General features: G+C 45.6%; 1 protein-coding gene across 46 annotated transcripts in view; it reads right to left on the bottom strand.

Annotated features, from left to right (window-relative positions):
* Nucleotides 1-3,651: 3,651 nt before the first annotated feature.
* The window catches only part of Myt1l (myelin transcription factor 1-like), a 406,515-nt gene continuing 395,438 nt past the window's right edge, over nt 3,652-14,728 (bottom strand). For 22 of the 46 annotated variants that reach the window (XM_087552088.1, XM_087552097.1, XM_087552127.1 and 19 more), the window contains 3 exons: nt 12,290-12,399; nt 6,797-6,940; nt 3,652-6,494 (listed from right to left, as the gene is read on the bottom strand). In XM_087552088.1, coding sequence (XP_087408214.1) covers nt 6,354-6,494; nt 6,797-6,940; nt 12,290-12,399 — 395 coding nt within the window. In that variant the 3' untranslated portion in view covers nt 3,652-6,353. 46 annotated transcript variants of the gene reach the window in all.

The raw sequence follows: 14,728 nt of genomic DNA, 5'->3' as shown, positions 1-14,728 counted from the left end.
CACCTCTACCATGACCCAGGGTATGGGCAGAAATCTGCTCTACTCTGGGAGGTGTAGGGAGAGAACATTGTCCCCTGGCCAGGGTTCTCTTCTGGGATACTTTCTAAGAAGCAGGTCACTGTCAGACAGGCCTCTGCAAACCTGACTTTTGGAGTGGCTGCTTCTGTGGGGCCCAGAGGACTCTAAGGAGACTGTGGAAAGCCTCAGCTTGTGTTGGTGACTGGGGAATTTAGTAAGACTTTTCCCCAGCGCACTCCCCACATGGTCTTAGATGTGGTTTTGTGCCTCCGAATATTAGATGAAATAATTATTTTGGCATCTATTACCTCTATCTCACACATGACTGAAAGTAAAACTATAATTACTCTGAAACCTGGAGAAAATAAACAGTTGCTGGGCCCCTTAGATTCCCAGCTGTGGGCGGCACTTAGCTTTATTTCTTGTGGTTTCTGCTGATATGACACAGTGTAGCAACATGAGGTCAGAACAAACCCAGACCCCCGTTCATTACGTATCCGTTGCTGTGCTAGCATCGTGAGCAGAAGCACTTTTTGAAGGAAAGAACTTGGACTTACTGGTTCCAGAGGCAGAGTCCACCATGGTCGGGAAGCACAGCAGCGGGCAGTAAAATCATGAAGCTGAGAGATCACATCTTTAACTGAAAATGTGAAGCAGAGAGAACAAACTGGAAGTGGCGTGAGGCTCTGAAAACCCAAAGTCTGTTCCCAGTGACGCACTTCCTCTGGCAAGGATCCACATGCCAAAGGTTTCACAGCCTCCTGAAACAGCCCCACTACCTGGGATATGTCTTCAAATACAGTAGCATAGGGGCACATCCAACCTTTCAACCAACACAGACCCCATAGCAGGACTAAGAGAAGACAGCTGTGACTTACCTGAGCCCATGTCACTTTTTATGTCCTGGGAGGTAATTGGTAATTCCATGCTCCATTTCCTCCCTCCTGTTTTCCTTCAATTACTAGATATCCTCTATCATTAAGCCTCCCCACGTAGCCCATGGATTTTGTTAAGACTCACTTATTCTTTGTTTTCTTAACTTGCCTTGATGAAGAAAAAAATGACTCGAGCAACATAAATGACAGAAGGGATAATATAGAGTGGAATGGAAAATGGGTACCATGCTGTTTGGAGAAGAGAAGGAAGAGGACCTTTGGAGTAAGGATGGTCCTGTGTGTGTGTGTGTGTGTGTGTGTGTGTGTGTGTGTGTGTGTGTGTGTACCTGTGCAGACACATTTGAAATAGAAAGACAAAATGTAAAGCTTGAATTTTTCCCTTGGCATATGGTTAATTGCATGTTGGTTAAGACACCCTGGCTCCTCTGTGTAATCTTACTGAGTTCAAGCACCACAAAATCTGTTTGTCTGTCTTGACATCAACTGGGAGAAAGCAGATGTGTTCTGCTGCCAGAATATCAGGTCAGTCATGGTCATTGTGAATGGAGAGAAGTCCGGGCCTCGCTGTGCTGAGTAGGGGCTGGGAAAGGATATGGCCGTCCCAGTGATGGGGTCAGTTAAGGAGGTATGGCTAGGCACCGGGCAGAACCCTTGGCCCAAGAGGGACTGCCATCTTCTGCTGTCAACTGATCCCCTCCATGCCCCTGAATCCTTGGTGTTTGCAAAGCCATTTTAACACCGGTGGAAGAGGGGACAGCATAAAGCTGTTCTTTGGCACTCGACTTATCCCCTGTGGCCACAGGCCATGGCTTCTTCCCTCATCATCCCCAGATCTGGGCTTAGGTATTGTGGTTATAAAAATCAAATTTAAAGCTAGGCAATGGTGGCACGTGCCTTTAATCCGAGCACTTGGGACCCCAAGGCAGACAGATCCCTAAGTCTGAGGTCAGCCTTCAGAATGAGTTCTATGGCAGCCAGGGCTACACAAAAATAGAGAGACCCCCCCAAATATATAAACATTTCTCCCATTAATACACACACACACACACACACACACACACACACGAGAAATACATGCCTAAACCCATCTCCTTGAGACTGGGAAGTCTGTGAGGAAGACTGGGAAGTCTCAGACAAAAGACTCTGGCACCCAAGTAAGGGATACCACTCTGTTCAGGTTTGTCCTGCCTGTGCAGTCCTGATCAAAGGTGCTGTTCTGGGAGCAATAGCCTTCCAAGGTCCCTCTTCCTCTGATTTTCTTAGGGCAGTGGCCAGGGAATACTTTCCTGCCTTATCCCCCTGCTCTGTTCTTGCTGGACCCACACCAATGCTGTGCTTTGCCTCTGGGTCACCTGTGTGTACCCAGCCACCCTGATACTGCCTACCTGGATTTTGGTCACTTACCTGGTTTGCTCCATGATGGCTAGGGCTATATCACTTCTGCGATCCTCTGCAGAGTGCATTTCTCAGATTTGTTCACGCATTTCTCCATCATAGGATTTTAGGATTTAAAAAAAAAACTTTATTTTCAAGATAACCATTGGGAACCAGTGAGTGTGTTTTATTTTATATTTATTTTCCATGATTCTGAACATTATTATTTGAACAGGTTTAAATAACGACCTTGCTTCTAGGGTTGCTCCAAGGTTGGCTGGTCTGAGACACCAACACACTGTCTTTCCGTTAGCTCTATCTGTTCCAAAAGACAGGACTTAACAGAACTCCACAGGCAGGTCTGAGGCAGAAATGAAGGAACCTGGAAAAGGGTCACTGCTCCCCTGCTGGCACGGGAAGATAGGAGCAGCAGCTCCAGGCACTGTCTTATAGCTGCCAGCTAACAGAGTCTGAGGAGCTCACTTGACCTGAAGTGTTTAGTAGCACAAGGCGCCACTGGGAGGGAGTTTCCAGTTTAGCCAAGATTACAGGGGCTGCTTCCTTAGATTCTGTGTTTTAGGGAATTGTGCACACTAAAGGAGGCTATTGTTGGATTTTAAACTGTGACTTTTATTAATGGAATAGGACGGTGTGCGTGTCACATTTGAAGGGCCAGTTACGTGTCATAGGTGACTTTGTTGCTGAGCTCCTGTCTAACGGCCTGAGAGCAGCACGCCATCCTTTGTGAGCTCCGGAGTTTGATAACCAGTATCAGCCAGGTGATGTCATGTGCTCTACTGTGTATAAGAACAAAGCATGCCTTTAAAATGAATCAGGCAGAAGGCTGCAATCGCACAGCCAGTGTGGGACATTTTGTGAAGTAACTGTGCTGGCCCCTTGAAACCTCTGTGTCCTGGAAGACACATGGAACTGTAGTGATGGGGAGGCACAATGGGCAGAGCAGGTACCTGACCTAGTATGTGACTCCAGGCGAGGAAAACCTGTGAAAGTTCCTTCAGTCCCACCCGGGATGGATACGGGCCTGTGTTCAACAATAGCAGTGCTGTTGGAAGTGTGAGAGTTGCAGAAGGTGCCAAGCTGTTGGGAGACATCTGCCCCTAATCAACCTCAGGTGCTCAGACTGGATCTCAGCCGGGGCAGGGGTGAGGAGCAGGATAACAGTAAACGAGGCCAAACTGTCCTCCGGGAAGCACAGCAAGTATGATGCTTGAGGGGTGCATATCCATCCATCTGTGCCCCAAGTTCCAGCCCAACCCCACAGTGCTACTCCAAAAGCAAGAGACCTGGGGCATGGGCTCCAGGAGCCCAGATGGCCCTCCAGTGAAGACTCAGACCCATTGGAGATCCTTCGTGCTACAAACGTGGCAACACCTTTTTATTCAGAGTAAGATGTGTTCACATCAGCATGACAAAGTTTGTACAAAGTTCACAATTTAAAAATGAAGTATCACAGCAACTTGTGATTCCACACATTTATAGCAAAATTAAAGTGTCAACAAACCCATGCCGTGTAGTACAAAAATAAATCAAACTTCAGTTCCACAGAGAGCACAATAAATAGTTTATACAAAATTCTGTCTTAATAAATGATTACTTAAATTAACTTAGAAATGAATATGAACAATAAGTTATAATAAATATGCTCTGATGACTCACAATAACCCCATGTGGAAGGTCAGCATTCTAACATGTGACACTGTGTGATCCCTATATATAATCACAGATAACTTTTGATTTGATATTATGTACCAACGTTACATGAGCAGCAGATTTGTGCTTAGAACCCCTCTCCATTGTACATAGGTGATAACGATAAGAATCCAAACTGATACTACCTATTACTCTACTAAAAGCATTACTACATTGGCCAAGAAGCTGCAGACAAGACGCGGTGGGGAAATGCATGTGCCGCTATGAACAGAGGCCCCCCCGGATGTGGGCCTGGGACCGTGTGTATGGCATCAGGTGACAGTAAGCACCTTGCTTCAGCTCTCAAAAAGGCAATTCTGAGCATGGCAGCTACAACTAATCGCACAACAGAAAGGGGGCGCTGGACAGAGAAGGTCCCGCAGAGCCCCAAGTAATTACATAATCTTTTCCCCAGCTCGTTATTAAAGTCCTTGTGGAAAACTGTAAGCTTTTGTACAGTGAACAGTATAAAGTGCCACTGGGATATTCTTATATTTATACATATATATATATAGACCGAGGTTGAGTATTGTATCAGAATATTTGTCGTGAGATCCCTGTAGTCTCCCTTAGTAACCGTATTGGGTCAGCCTCGAGGGCCTCCTCTATAACTCATCCACTTCAGTGTCACAAGGCGACTGACACAGGATTGCACACCTCCGTACGGATATATAGGACAAGGCGAGTGCAAAGAGCCGACTGGCACATTGTGGGGACAATGACCCTGTAAGTCCTGTTCTGCTAAAAATATTTTTTTTATTATTTTTACAAAACCCATCCTTTTTTTTATTTCATAACAAAATTTTAAAGTACTTTTGTACTTCCTGCATAACATCAAGACATGGAAGAGAGATGCTACTAAAAGGAAATCAAGTCGACATCGGGGAACACAACACATTGTCAAAGACTACTCAGAAGGGGTGCAGCAATCAAAAGTGGCCGTATGCATACATATAGTGCAGTCATTTGGGATGAAACCATCAAATTTCGAAGGTATCGACAAATCTAAGATGATCTAGTTTAAAGCAAAAAAGTGCCGCAGTCTATTTAGTTACTTGAACATCTGATTGCACTCTTTCTCAGGTTAGGTCACCACGAGTCACACAAGGCTGTGCAGACGCTAGAGTCAGCTGGACCCAGCGAGGGCAGAACGTGAACGTCCTTGGCCTTGGTGTCCAGAGTGTTCTGGAAAGGACCAAGGCTTATTCAAAGTCAGAGTGGGGGCGGGGCGGGGCGGGGAGGGGGAAGGGTAGAGCTGCTTTCCCACCCGCCCAGCAGAGAAGCCCATCCAGTAACCAGGGCAAGCACAGCCATTAGCCTTCATCCTCAGATGTGAAACAAGAATAACCAATGATGATGCTTTGTGAAAGTGAAAGGGGGAGAGAAATGCTTAAATTACCTGTTTGCTCAAATTGAAAAAACAATCAACTTCAGCTAGGTAAGCTAGATTGTGGTAACAGTTCAGAGGGGCACGGGGCTCTAGGAGAAATAAGAGAAGGGTGCTCCATAGGTTACTGAAAACGCAAAGGAAATCTTCGTGTTGTCCACCTCTGACAAGCTCCTGTCTTAACGGAGTCTCCACAGTCCCACCATGTAATGTTTAGGAGTTAATTAAAAGTGCTGTTTAAGCTGCTTTGAATCTTCTGCCAAGTTTCCATGGCTTGATGTTGTCTTACAATAAATTACTTATTTCATTTCTTACAGTTAATCCATATGCCATTTCCTTGGAATGCAAAAAAACTCATTTATTGCCCCCACCATACACCATCCTCCTAAAACAAACAAACAAAAAAGTCACATAATATTTCCAAGCATTGTTCAAAAATAAAGCATTTTTTTGCAACCAATTCTTGCTATGAAACAATATGCACACAAAATGTATTTCTTAAATTCCACCAAGTCCTCCAACCTGAGCCAAAGGACAGTGTCTAAAAGTGGCCAGGAGGCCACACGTGATCAGTCAAACCTGCTTTTTTTTTCTTTTTCTTTTTTGTCCATTTCAGTTCAAAATACTAAAACATTTAATCACTAAAGCATTAAAAAGAATTTACACTCTATTTATTTTCGTCAGCTTACCTCTTCAGAAATATAGAGACCCCCAAATGTGCAGACAGCAGCAGCTATAAACATTACATGGGAAATCACACTATGTCAGCTTATATGAAAACGTACAAAATGTGAATGTATCCAAAACTAGTCTGCAGGTACTATCTCGAGAGCACACAAAACCATTATGAAGTCTTGTAGCATAACACTGTTCCGACAGAAATAAATATATAACACTTTCTGGTAAGTTACAGCAGCAAGAAACAAGAGGCATCCTTTTTAAGCATGAGTCACCACTAGAGCAGCTGTTCAGACCTGAATTCCTCTCACAGCCTGCTTTATATTTTCCAGTAGGGCTTTATTTTCTGGACTCTGATAACGATCTTGATTTGTATACATTTCCGTCAAAGTAGTCACGTAAGCATCAAAATTTTGTTCATTGATTGGATCCTACGAGATATTAAATAGTAGTTCATATACAACTTTTATTTTCTGAATAGTATATTCACAAAAGCATAAAACAGTATCATAGCATAGAGCCACTGTTTCCATAATACTTAACAGGCCTACTCAGAGCACACTTAACGTTATGCGATCAGCCCCACCAATGTTTCTAGTGGTTAACGGTATGGTTTCAGGGTGGTGACCAAAAACAACCAAAAGCTGAAGGACCACAGACAATGACACAGACATCTACTCAGTGAGGTGGACTGCGGAGGCTCCGAGGCGCTCACCTATGCTTAGTCACTTACCATGTGAGGCAGCTGGATGTTGGCGAGGCTGTGGATCAGGGACTGGCTCAGGTTGGCCAACTCGTGCAGGAGCGACTCATTCTGCTGCTCAATGACTTTGTTCTCCTCCTCAATCGTCTTCAGGTTGCTCTCCATTGTGGTGATCTGAAATCACACATTTGGGTGACATGTAACATGAGGCTGTATGTTGGGAGCATGCACACTGGCTGAGGGGACAAGGACAGAAGCTTTCTGCTCAAGCAGAGGCTGCACCTTGGGGACCTGAATTGGTGTCTTTGATTCTTTACGTTTGAACACATGGTGTACAGTGACCATGGAGGGATCCTGACTGCTCGCTGTCCCTTCATTGAATGCTTTCAGGTCCGGATACTCTCATCCACCTCATCTGTCCCTGTGTCCGGTTCATTAGAATTGGTACTGGTAATTTCTCTTTGTGGTGTTATTATCTGCTCTGATGGGTGCTTTGTCCCTATAGGGAACTAGTAAATGTATGCAGGTAGAGTTCTGACTGGTCTCTTGGTTTGCCTTCTTTTTCCTAAGACAGCGGTTCTCAACTTTTCTAATGTTGTGACCCTATAATACAGTTCCTCATCTTGTGATCCCAGTGAAATTATTCCTGTGGCTATGTCATAACTGTAACTTTAGTACTGTTATGAATCATCATGTAAATATCTGTGTTTTCTGATGGTCTTAGGCAACCCTGTATAAGGGTCATTTGATCTCCAACAGTCTTGACCCATAGGGTAAGACACACTGTTCTAAGATGTCCGGGAGAACTGGAGACTTGCCATGTGTCCTCTACACGGAGTTCCTCTCTCCTGAGCATCTCTATCCCTCTTTCCCTTACTCTCAACTCTCCTTATTTTCTTGTTATCCTTTAACTGCACTTAGTTAAAGTTCCAGGCTCTCACCTCTCATCTCTAGTCAGGGCCTATGAAATTCTAAGAGATACTGAGCAGGAAGGACAGCAATGTTAGTGGGACTTCTCTACAGAATGAACATGTTTCTTTTGTCCTACTGGGGGGGAATCTCTTGATGCCATATGGCTTCTTCCCCTGTACTTACTGTCAAATTAATGTTTCTATCTGTGGTAGTATGAATAAGAATGCCCCCCATAGGCTCACATTTTTGAAGTCACCAGGGAGTGGCCCTGCTTGAGAAGGATTAGAAGGTGTGGTCTTGCTGGAGCAGTGTGGTCTTGTTAGGAAGTACGTCACTAGGGGCTAAACTTTGAGGTTTCAGAAGCACATGCCAGCTACTACCCATCTCTCTACTCCTGTTAAATGTATAGATACTATGGCTTCCAGGAATCATAGGGCTATTTCAGATAAATTTCCCCTCTAACCTGCATTTCCCACTCATGTGTCTAAAGGCAGCCAAAGACACCCTGTCATTTCCAGCAGCTGTGTGGAGCACCCACCTTCCCAGAAGAACCTATAGAGACTTAAGCTACCCTGTTTTCAAGACAAAAGTAGTCTCCTATGTCAATGTCACTAAGCAGTGGAGGAAACTACAGGGATTGTAGAAAGGTCTTGTACAAGTCCCAGTCAGAAAGGGAGCTCAAGCTGCACGTGTGGCCTAGAAATTACAGTGGATTAACCTAGCCAGTCCTAGGCCATTCACATGGTCCTGGGACACTTAGAAGGGTACCCAGACCACTCGAAATAGTGACTGGGACATTTAGAGGGTGTCTGGACACACAGACATAGAACTGTGAGACCCTCTAAGTCTTACAGTCTGGCTTCCTTCCTCTCGACTATCTTGACTTTCCAACTCCAAGTGGGCCCTGAATTTAGTTTCTCCTGTGAATTCAGATCTGCATGGCTAAGGCCTGTGTTAAGGTGCTATGAACCTGGAAGCCCACTCAACCTAGGGGAGGCCTCCTTCCCTAGTTGTTTTCCTTATTTTTATAGTTTCTTTGTTCCTTAAATCAACAAATCTGTTTTTCTAGGACACTTAGTTCCACTGAAGGTGTCAAAGCCATTAAACACAGTGCGGTCATTCTTGCAGTCACAGTGCTGCAGGGAGAGTCTACCTCCACTCCAGGCTCCTAAAAGCTCTGGTCCTCAACGGTGGTCTATGGGGAGCCTGTACCACTTCCAGAGTCAGGCTGCAGGCTGAGGGCCGGGGCAGATCGTGCCTGTTTTGGACCTCAGGGAAGAACACTGGCTCTTTACCCAGGTAGCATAAGTCTGAACTCTAGGGTCCCTCAGATCATCTGTGAACATGATTGAAGGCTATGAGGTAAAACCAAGATGGTCTTCAAAAGATAAGCACACACTATAGATTTACTTCTGAGCAAGTCTCATGTCTGCCTGCCTGCCTGGCTCCATATGCCTCCAGACCTAAATGTTTTCTAAAAAGGCCTTTATCAGGAGTTACTAAAGAACAAAGACAGTTTAAGGCCCAGTTCTGAGAGACATGTGAGACTCTCTCTTTTCCCTTTCTTCTTTCAATGGCAACTGTAAACCCAAAAGGACAACACCATTTTGGAATACATTCACACTGCTTAACTCCTGCACAGTACTGTGTAGAGCTATATGGCAGCACTGGAATAGAACTGCTATGACAAAGGCTATGGTGTCCAGACACCAACTTATTTGCTCTATGATTCCTGGCTGCTGAAATTCAAAGCCAGTGTGGCATACTTCATTGATACATGCAGAAGATGCACAGGACAGGGACATATACCCAGTATCAGGTCATTAAGGGAGTGGGACTTGGGGAAAGCTCTGATTCATGTGGTCCTCTGCTATCTATCACCACATGAGACTGAATTTTAGGGTCTAGACTGAGACTGAGTTACACCGAGAGTTTTATGTCACAGAGAGAATAAACCATAATGTGATGAGTCCCATAGAAACACAGCAGCTGAAGACCAGCTGCAAGGCTGATACCTGCCAACTTAGCAATGGCTAGAAAAGACAGGGCCAGATGTCAGGTAATTTCTCATTAGCAGTCTGCTCTGAGAGTATGATTTCTCTTCATGTTCTAGCATCTCTTTGTCTTCTCCCTCCGCAGCAAAGCTGCTCAACCTGACTGGTGACCTCAGGGGAGAGGTTCTTTACAGGCTGTGATCTGACTCCCCTCCTTCTGCTCCTATATTTTCTGTACTAGCACATTCCTTTTCTACCACCCATAGCCTCCCCCTTTCTCCTGGGCAATGTACAACTATCTTGCGGTAGCTTACATGTATGTCACTTTCCTCCTGTGCCTTGTTTCCTGAGTCTTCTCTCCCCTTTCTTGTGCTCCATCAGGCATGTATTCAATTCCTGTGTTTCCCCTGGTCCAGCTGTGCTCAGCTCATTTCTGTAGCTCTCTGCTTGAGTCACTGTGTAAGCTCTCAAACCTTACATACAGTGGGTGAGAACTGAGTTGGACTGGATGAGACCTGTCGTACTTAACTTGGTGAATTGAGACACACGGTCTGTGTGGCCATCTGGGAACTCAGAATACCTTGAGCCCCAATACCTATGCTGCATTGAGTACAACTGAATTGGGGTAAAGTGTATATTATCTTTGGTCATGTTGCTTGCCCAGAGAGTTATATGAGCAGTCAGGACCTTTTACCCAAGTCTGTATAGATCCAAAATCCTACTAAGAGTCCTTTCTGTAGAGAGCTGTAAAACACAGGAACATTTAAGATATCCAGGCTCATAAAGGCCATTTTGGTTGTACCAACTTGACCAGAAACACTCCTCAAGTATATTACCAAATGGTGGGCTCACCTGCTTGGTTATGTAGTAATTTTGTTCCTCCAACTGAATTCTTACATGTCAGTGAACTGAACACATTGGATATTTAACACCAGTAGTCTCTGGTTAGAGAAGATACTATAGTTTGGATGAGATTTGAGTGTCCCTAGGCTTCCCATGTTGACATTTAGTACCTACTATGAAGAGTGATGAGGGTTAAAACTTAATGTAAATATTGACATTAGCAATGGACCCTGTGTGGGTGATCAGAATTAGAAAAGGTCAGCAGCATCAGGGTGGACCCACAGTTGGATGATAGGAGACTGGTGTTTTATAGGAGGAAAACACACACGCGTGTGCATTCAAACACACACACACACACACACACACACACACACACACACACGGCCTTGGATCTCCAGAACCATGAGTGAAAATGGCCCTGCCTTCTTCACACCAAGTTCTTCAATAGTCCTGCATGCATCAGGAACAGAAACAGACTAACATGGGTGACCGCACTCAGAATGGCAGGGAAGTATGTTTTACTTAGCAAGTATGTGAGACACAGAAATGCTCACATGTACCTTCCCCTTTACTGTCTAGGCTTCACTGTCTGGTTCTTTGACAAAGTTAAGTCTGGGCTCTTCCTTGAGCATGACTCCAGTCACCTGGGTAGAGCCATAGCCCTGTGCACTGACTGTGACTTTCTCTATTACTGGTTCCAGTGTGATCCTGACAATAATGATTTCAGCCTTAACCTGTCTCTGGTTTGCCTCAAGTCCTCTATCAATGTGTAGCCTAAGAGTATGAAGCGGCCTTGGGTGCTTCACCCAGGAGTGAGTGGATATGGCATGGCATGTGTGTCATGTATATCCAAGGTGACACTTGCCACAGTGAGTGTCACAGTGATTGTCATGCAGGGCTCCTCTGTTAGCCAATACTCATCTCAGTGCTCCAAGAAGCTTTTCCCTTTCCTTCCCAGCTGGCCACAAGACCCTGAGAACTCACACAGAAATTCAAGATCAGCTTCTTATCAGCCCACATGCTTGGAGACACAAGCAATAGGTGATGCTTCTCAGAAATCTTAGGGCTTCCGGGACCACTGTAGATGGATGCAAAATGATCAAATAACACCAGGGCCTAAACACTGTGAGAGAAAACTCCCATCTTGCATCTTTGATGGAGCGGTTGATCCTATGGGAATGGCTAGCCACATGTGATCTGGTTGAACACAGAGGCACACTCAGGTAGGTGGACAACCCATGGCCTCTGTGCTGTAACAAATATGGTCATGCAATGATTCTGTCGAAGGCAAGGGCAACCACTGGGGGAACAAATGGGGAGACATGGAAAACAAGGAAACCACACTTCCGCCAGGAGCTGCTTTTAGTCCCTCTCTAAGCAACAGCGCTAATTTAAACTAGAACAGAGAAGAGGCTTCTTATTAAAACCACAATAGAGGCTCCACAATGGAAGCAGAATTGCGGCTGAGTTGCTAGTACTAGAATGAGGCATCATCACAGGATCAGGACTCCAGGTTGACATTGGTATGAGATTGGAGAATCTACGGGAGAACTGGAACGAAAAACTTCGCACTAGGCCTGGGCCTGAAGCCAGGCGCGCTGCCATATGCCTGTAAGCACCGCACTCTGGAAGCAGATGCAGGAGGGTCACAGGAGTCCTGTGACAGCCTTGGCACACAGGGACACTCCTTCCCCATAAGCACAAACAGCAAGCGCAGGGCAGAGGAGCCAGCGGCGGGGAGCCGTGCCGGCGCTACAACTGCGGCCTCACAAACTGTTACCTGAGTTCTGAGTTTGATCATGTCGGCCTCCATCTGGGAATTGGACTCATTGAGCTCCTTGATCTCTTCATCCAACTGCTTGATCTCCTCATCGTTTTCTATACCTGCAATGGCGAAAATCATCAACTTAGGGCCTCGGTGCCTGAAAACATCGAGGCACAAGTACTGCGTTTTCTGCTGCTGCTTTTCCATTTTGAGATGAATTCTGTTGGGAAATGTATCACTGAATTTATAAAGAAACATGGCTTGTATGTCTTTATCTCCCCGCCACAGCTTGCCTTATAACCAAGGCACTGAGAGAGAATGAAGACCTCGTAGAGAGAGCCCTGGGCACTGACAGGTCGGAGCTCCAGGCTGAGTGCCCTGAACCTCAGGAGACTCTGCACAGAGGTTGCCTCATGGACCCCTGGCTCTCCAAGTTGTATGCCTTCCCACTCTGTGCACTTAGCCTCCTCCCATGCTCACTTTTGTTCTGTCGTGATGAGCACATCAGGCTTCCATAATGAGTCCTAACAGAATGTGACTTCAGACTTGTTCAGAAACTGGGACCAATGTGACCCTGACTATCTTGGGCTGAGCAGTTCAGGCCTACAATTGCCCATATGCAAGAGCCTAAGTGGCTCCCAAGGCCAGCCCTGGCAAGCCCATGTACATAGCTAATGACCTGTGTTTACGAAGGGGATTTTCAACATCTGCTCTGCTGTGTTCTGCTGCTGACAGCTTTGTATCATCAATAACGATATAACGAGAATTCTCGTGTTTGGGGGCTTTTTGGTTTTATATGGTTGAGGACCCATGGAGTGCAAAAGTCATTATCCTCAAACATGACAGTCCTGGGCTTGTGTGTAGCATTGGTCACCTTCCTCAGTGAGGGATCCTACTGCAGACCAATGGGGAAGAATACAGTAGGGCAAGCCTTGCAGAATCTGTTTTGAAGCTTTGCACAACAGATGGGAGAAGATGGGCGCCAGAGCCACACCCAAACACTGTGAAGCCTGGCTGAAGAGAGGTATGATTGAGTCAAGAGTTCTATCAGAGAAGAGAAAGAGACAGGTCCATGGTAGTTAAGCCTTAGGAGTTGCTTTTAGAGGGAACAGAACAAAACAAAACAAAATGTTTTGCTGTAAGATAGAGGGTAAAAACCAAGGCTGCTGACTGAAGATGGAAGACTGATGTTGAGAGCACGCTCCTCACTCGCTCTGGATAGGCTACCCAGTGTGAGTTGTCCCTCCTCTAGGGCATGCTTTACTTTGTTTGTTCCTAGAGTGTCTTCATTCTCTCTCCATTGAACTGACCTTTGTCTCATGGCTACATCCTGCACTAACGAGTATCCAGTGGGTACAGACTGAGAACAACCTACCAAGAGATGCTTGCCCTGACCTCAGGGCTGGTCTACAAGATCCAATGCTAAGTGCCTTGTCAGTGACTGCTGCATGCTTTGAGTTCAGTGCCTTTCTTCTTTACGTCAAGAAACTTGGCTTCTTAGTGGGCAAGACAGTGGTGGGGATTGCCTACGAGTGTCTCAAAGCAAGCCCTTTATGCTGACTGTTTAAGGATCCAAGGAGAGAACATGAGGGTGGGCCCAAGGCCTTCTGGAAAGCAAAGACTCTAGTTGATTTCCACATCCCTCAGACACTGGCTCATAGTACTTGAAGCCCCTAAGTCTGCATCACATAATTGGGTATATCTCTGGAGATGATGGGCCACATGTTAGTATTTATACCTGTCCCTGGCAGAGAAAGGGCTTCTGTAGGCACTGTACTACCTTTAGGATATTAAATAATATGACAGACAGGAAGAGCATGACAAGAGTGCATGTACCTGCATACTGCAATTGGCCTTCAGCTGGGGTTAAAGGAGATGGCCATCACCAGCAAAGTCTGGGATTTGAACTGGGATGCCATTGTCCATGTACCAGTTTGATGTGAGGATCTCTCAGCCATGGCCGCTCTGTTTGTAGTATATGTAGAGTTCTGATTTAGGAGGTGTTTAGGCAAAGGAGACCTGGGATTCTACCATTCTGGCTTCAGGGTAACTCTGGGTTTTGTGTACTGAGAGTATAGGTAGAACTTCTTGGTAGGGATGCCTGTGCCACTTCACTAATCTCACTCACAGATTCTGCTTACTGGTTATGGAACCAGCTTGGGTGAGTGTTGAGCCATGGGTATTGGGGAGACATAGGAGGTACTGCCAGCCTCTGACATCTGGTTTTGGCCAGCTCTTCAATAACTATTATGTCCTTCTTCTTCTTCTTAATTAAGCCTACAGCTCTAATGTTATAAGATCATGCTGCCACCACTGGCTTTACTCCAGTCAGTCCTGGGGATCTAAATATAGGTCCTCATTCTTGAAGAGCAGTGATGTGACCCATTGAGCCATCTCCCCAGCTTTGTTCTATGTGTTCTTTACCAAAGACTCCTTAGTTCATGGGCC

Source organism: Rattus norvegicus, chromosome 6 (genome assembly GCF_021556685.1).
Source record: "Rattus norvegicus strain SHRSP/BbbUtx chromosome 6, alternate assembly SHRSP_T2T, whole genome shotgun sequence".
Lineage (NCBI taxonomy): Eukaryota > Metazoa > Chordata > Mammalia > Rodentia > Muridae > Rattus > Rattus norvegicus.
This window is presented reverse-complemented; position numbering and strand designations above follow the sequence as displayed.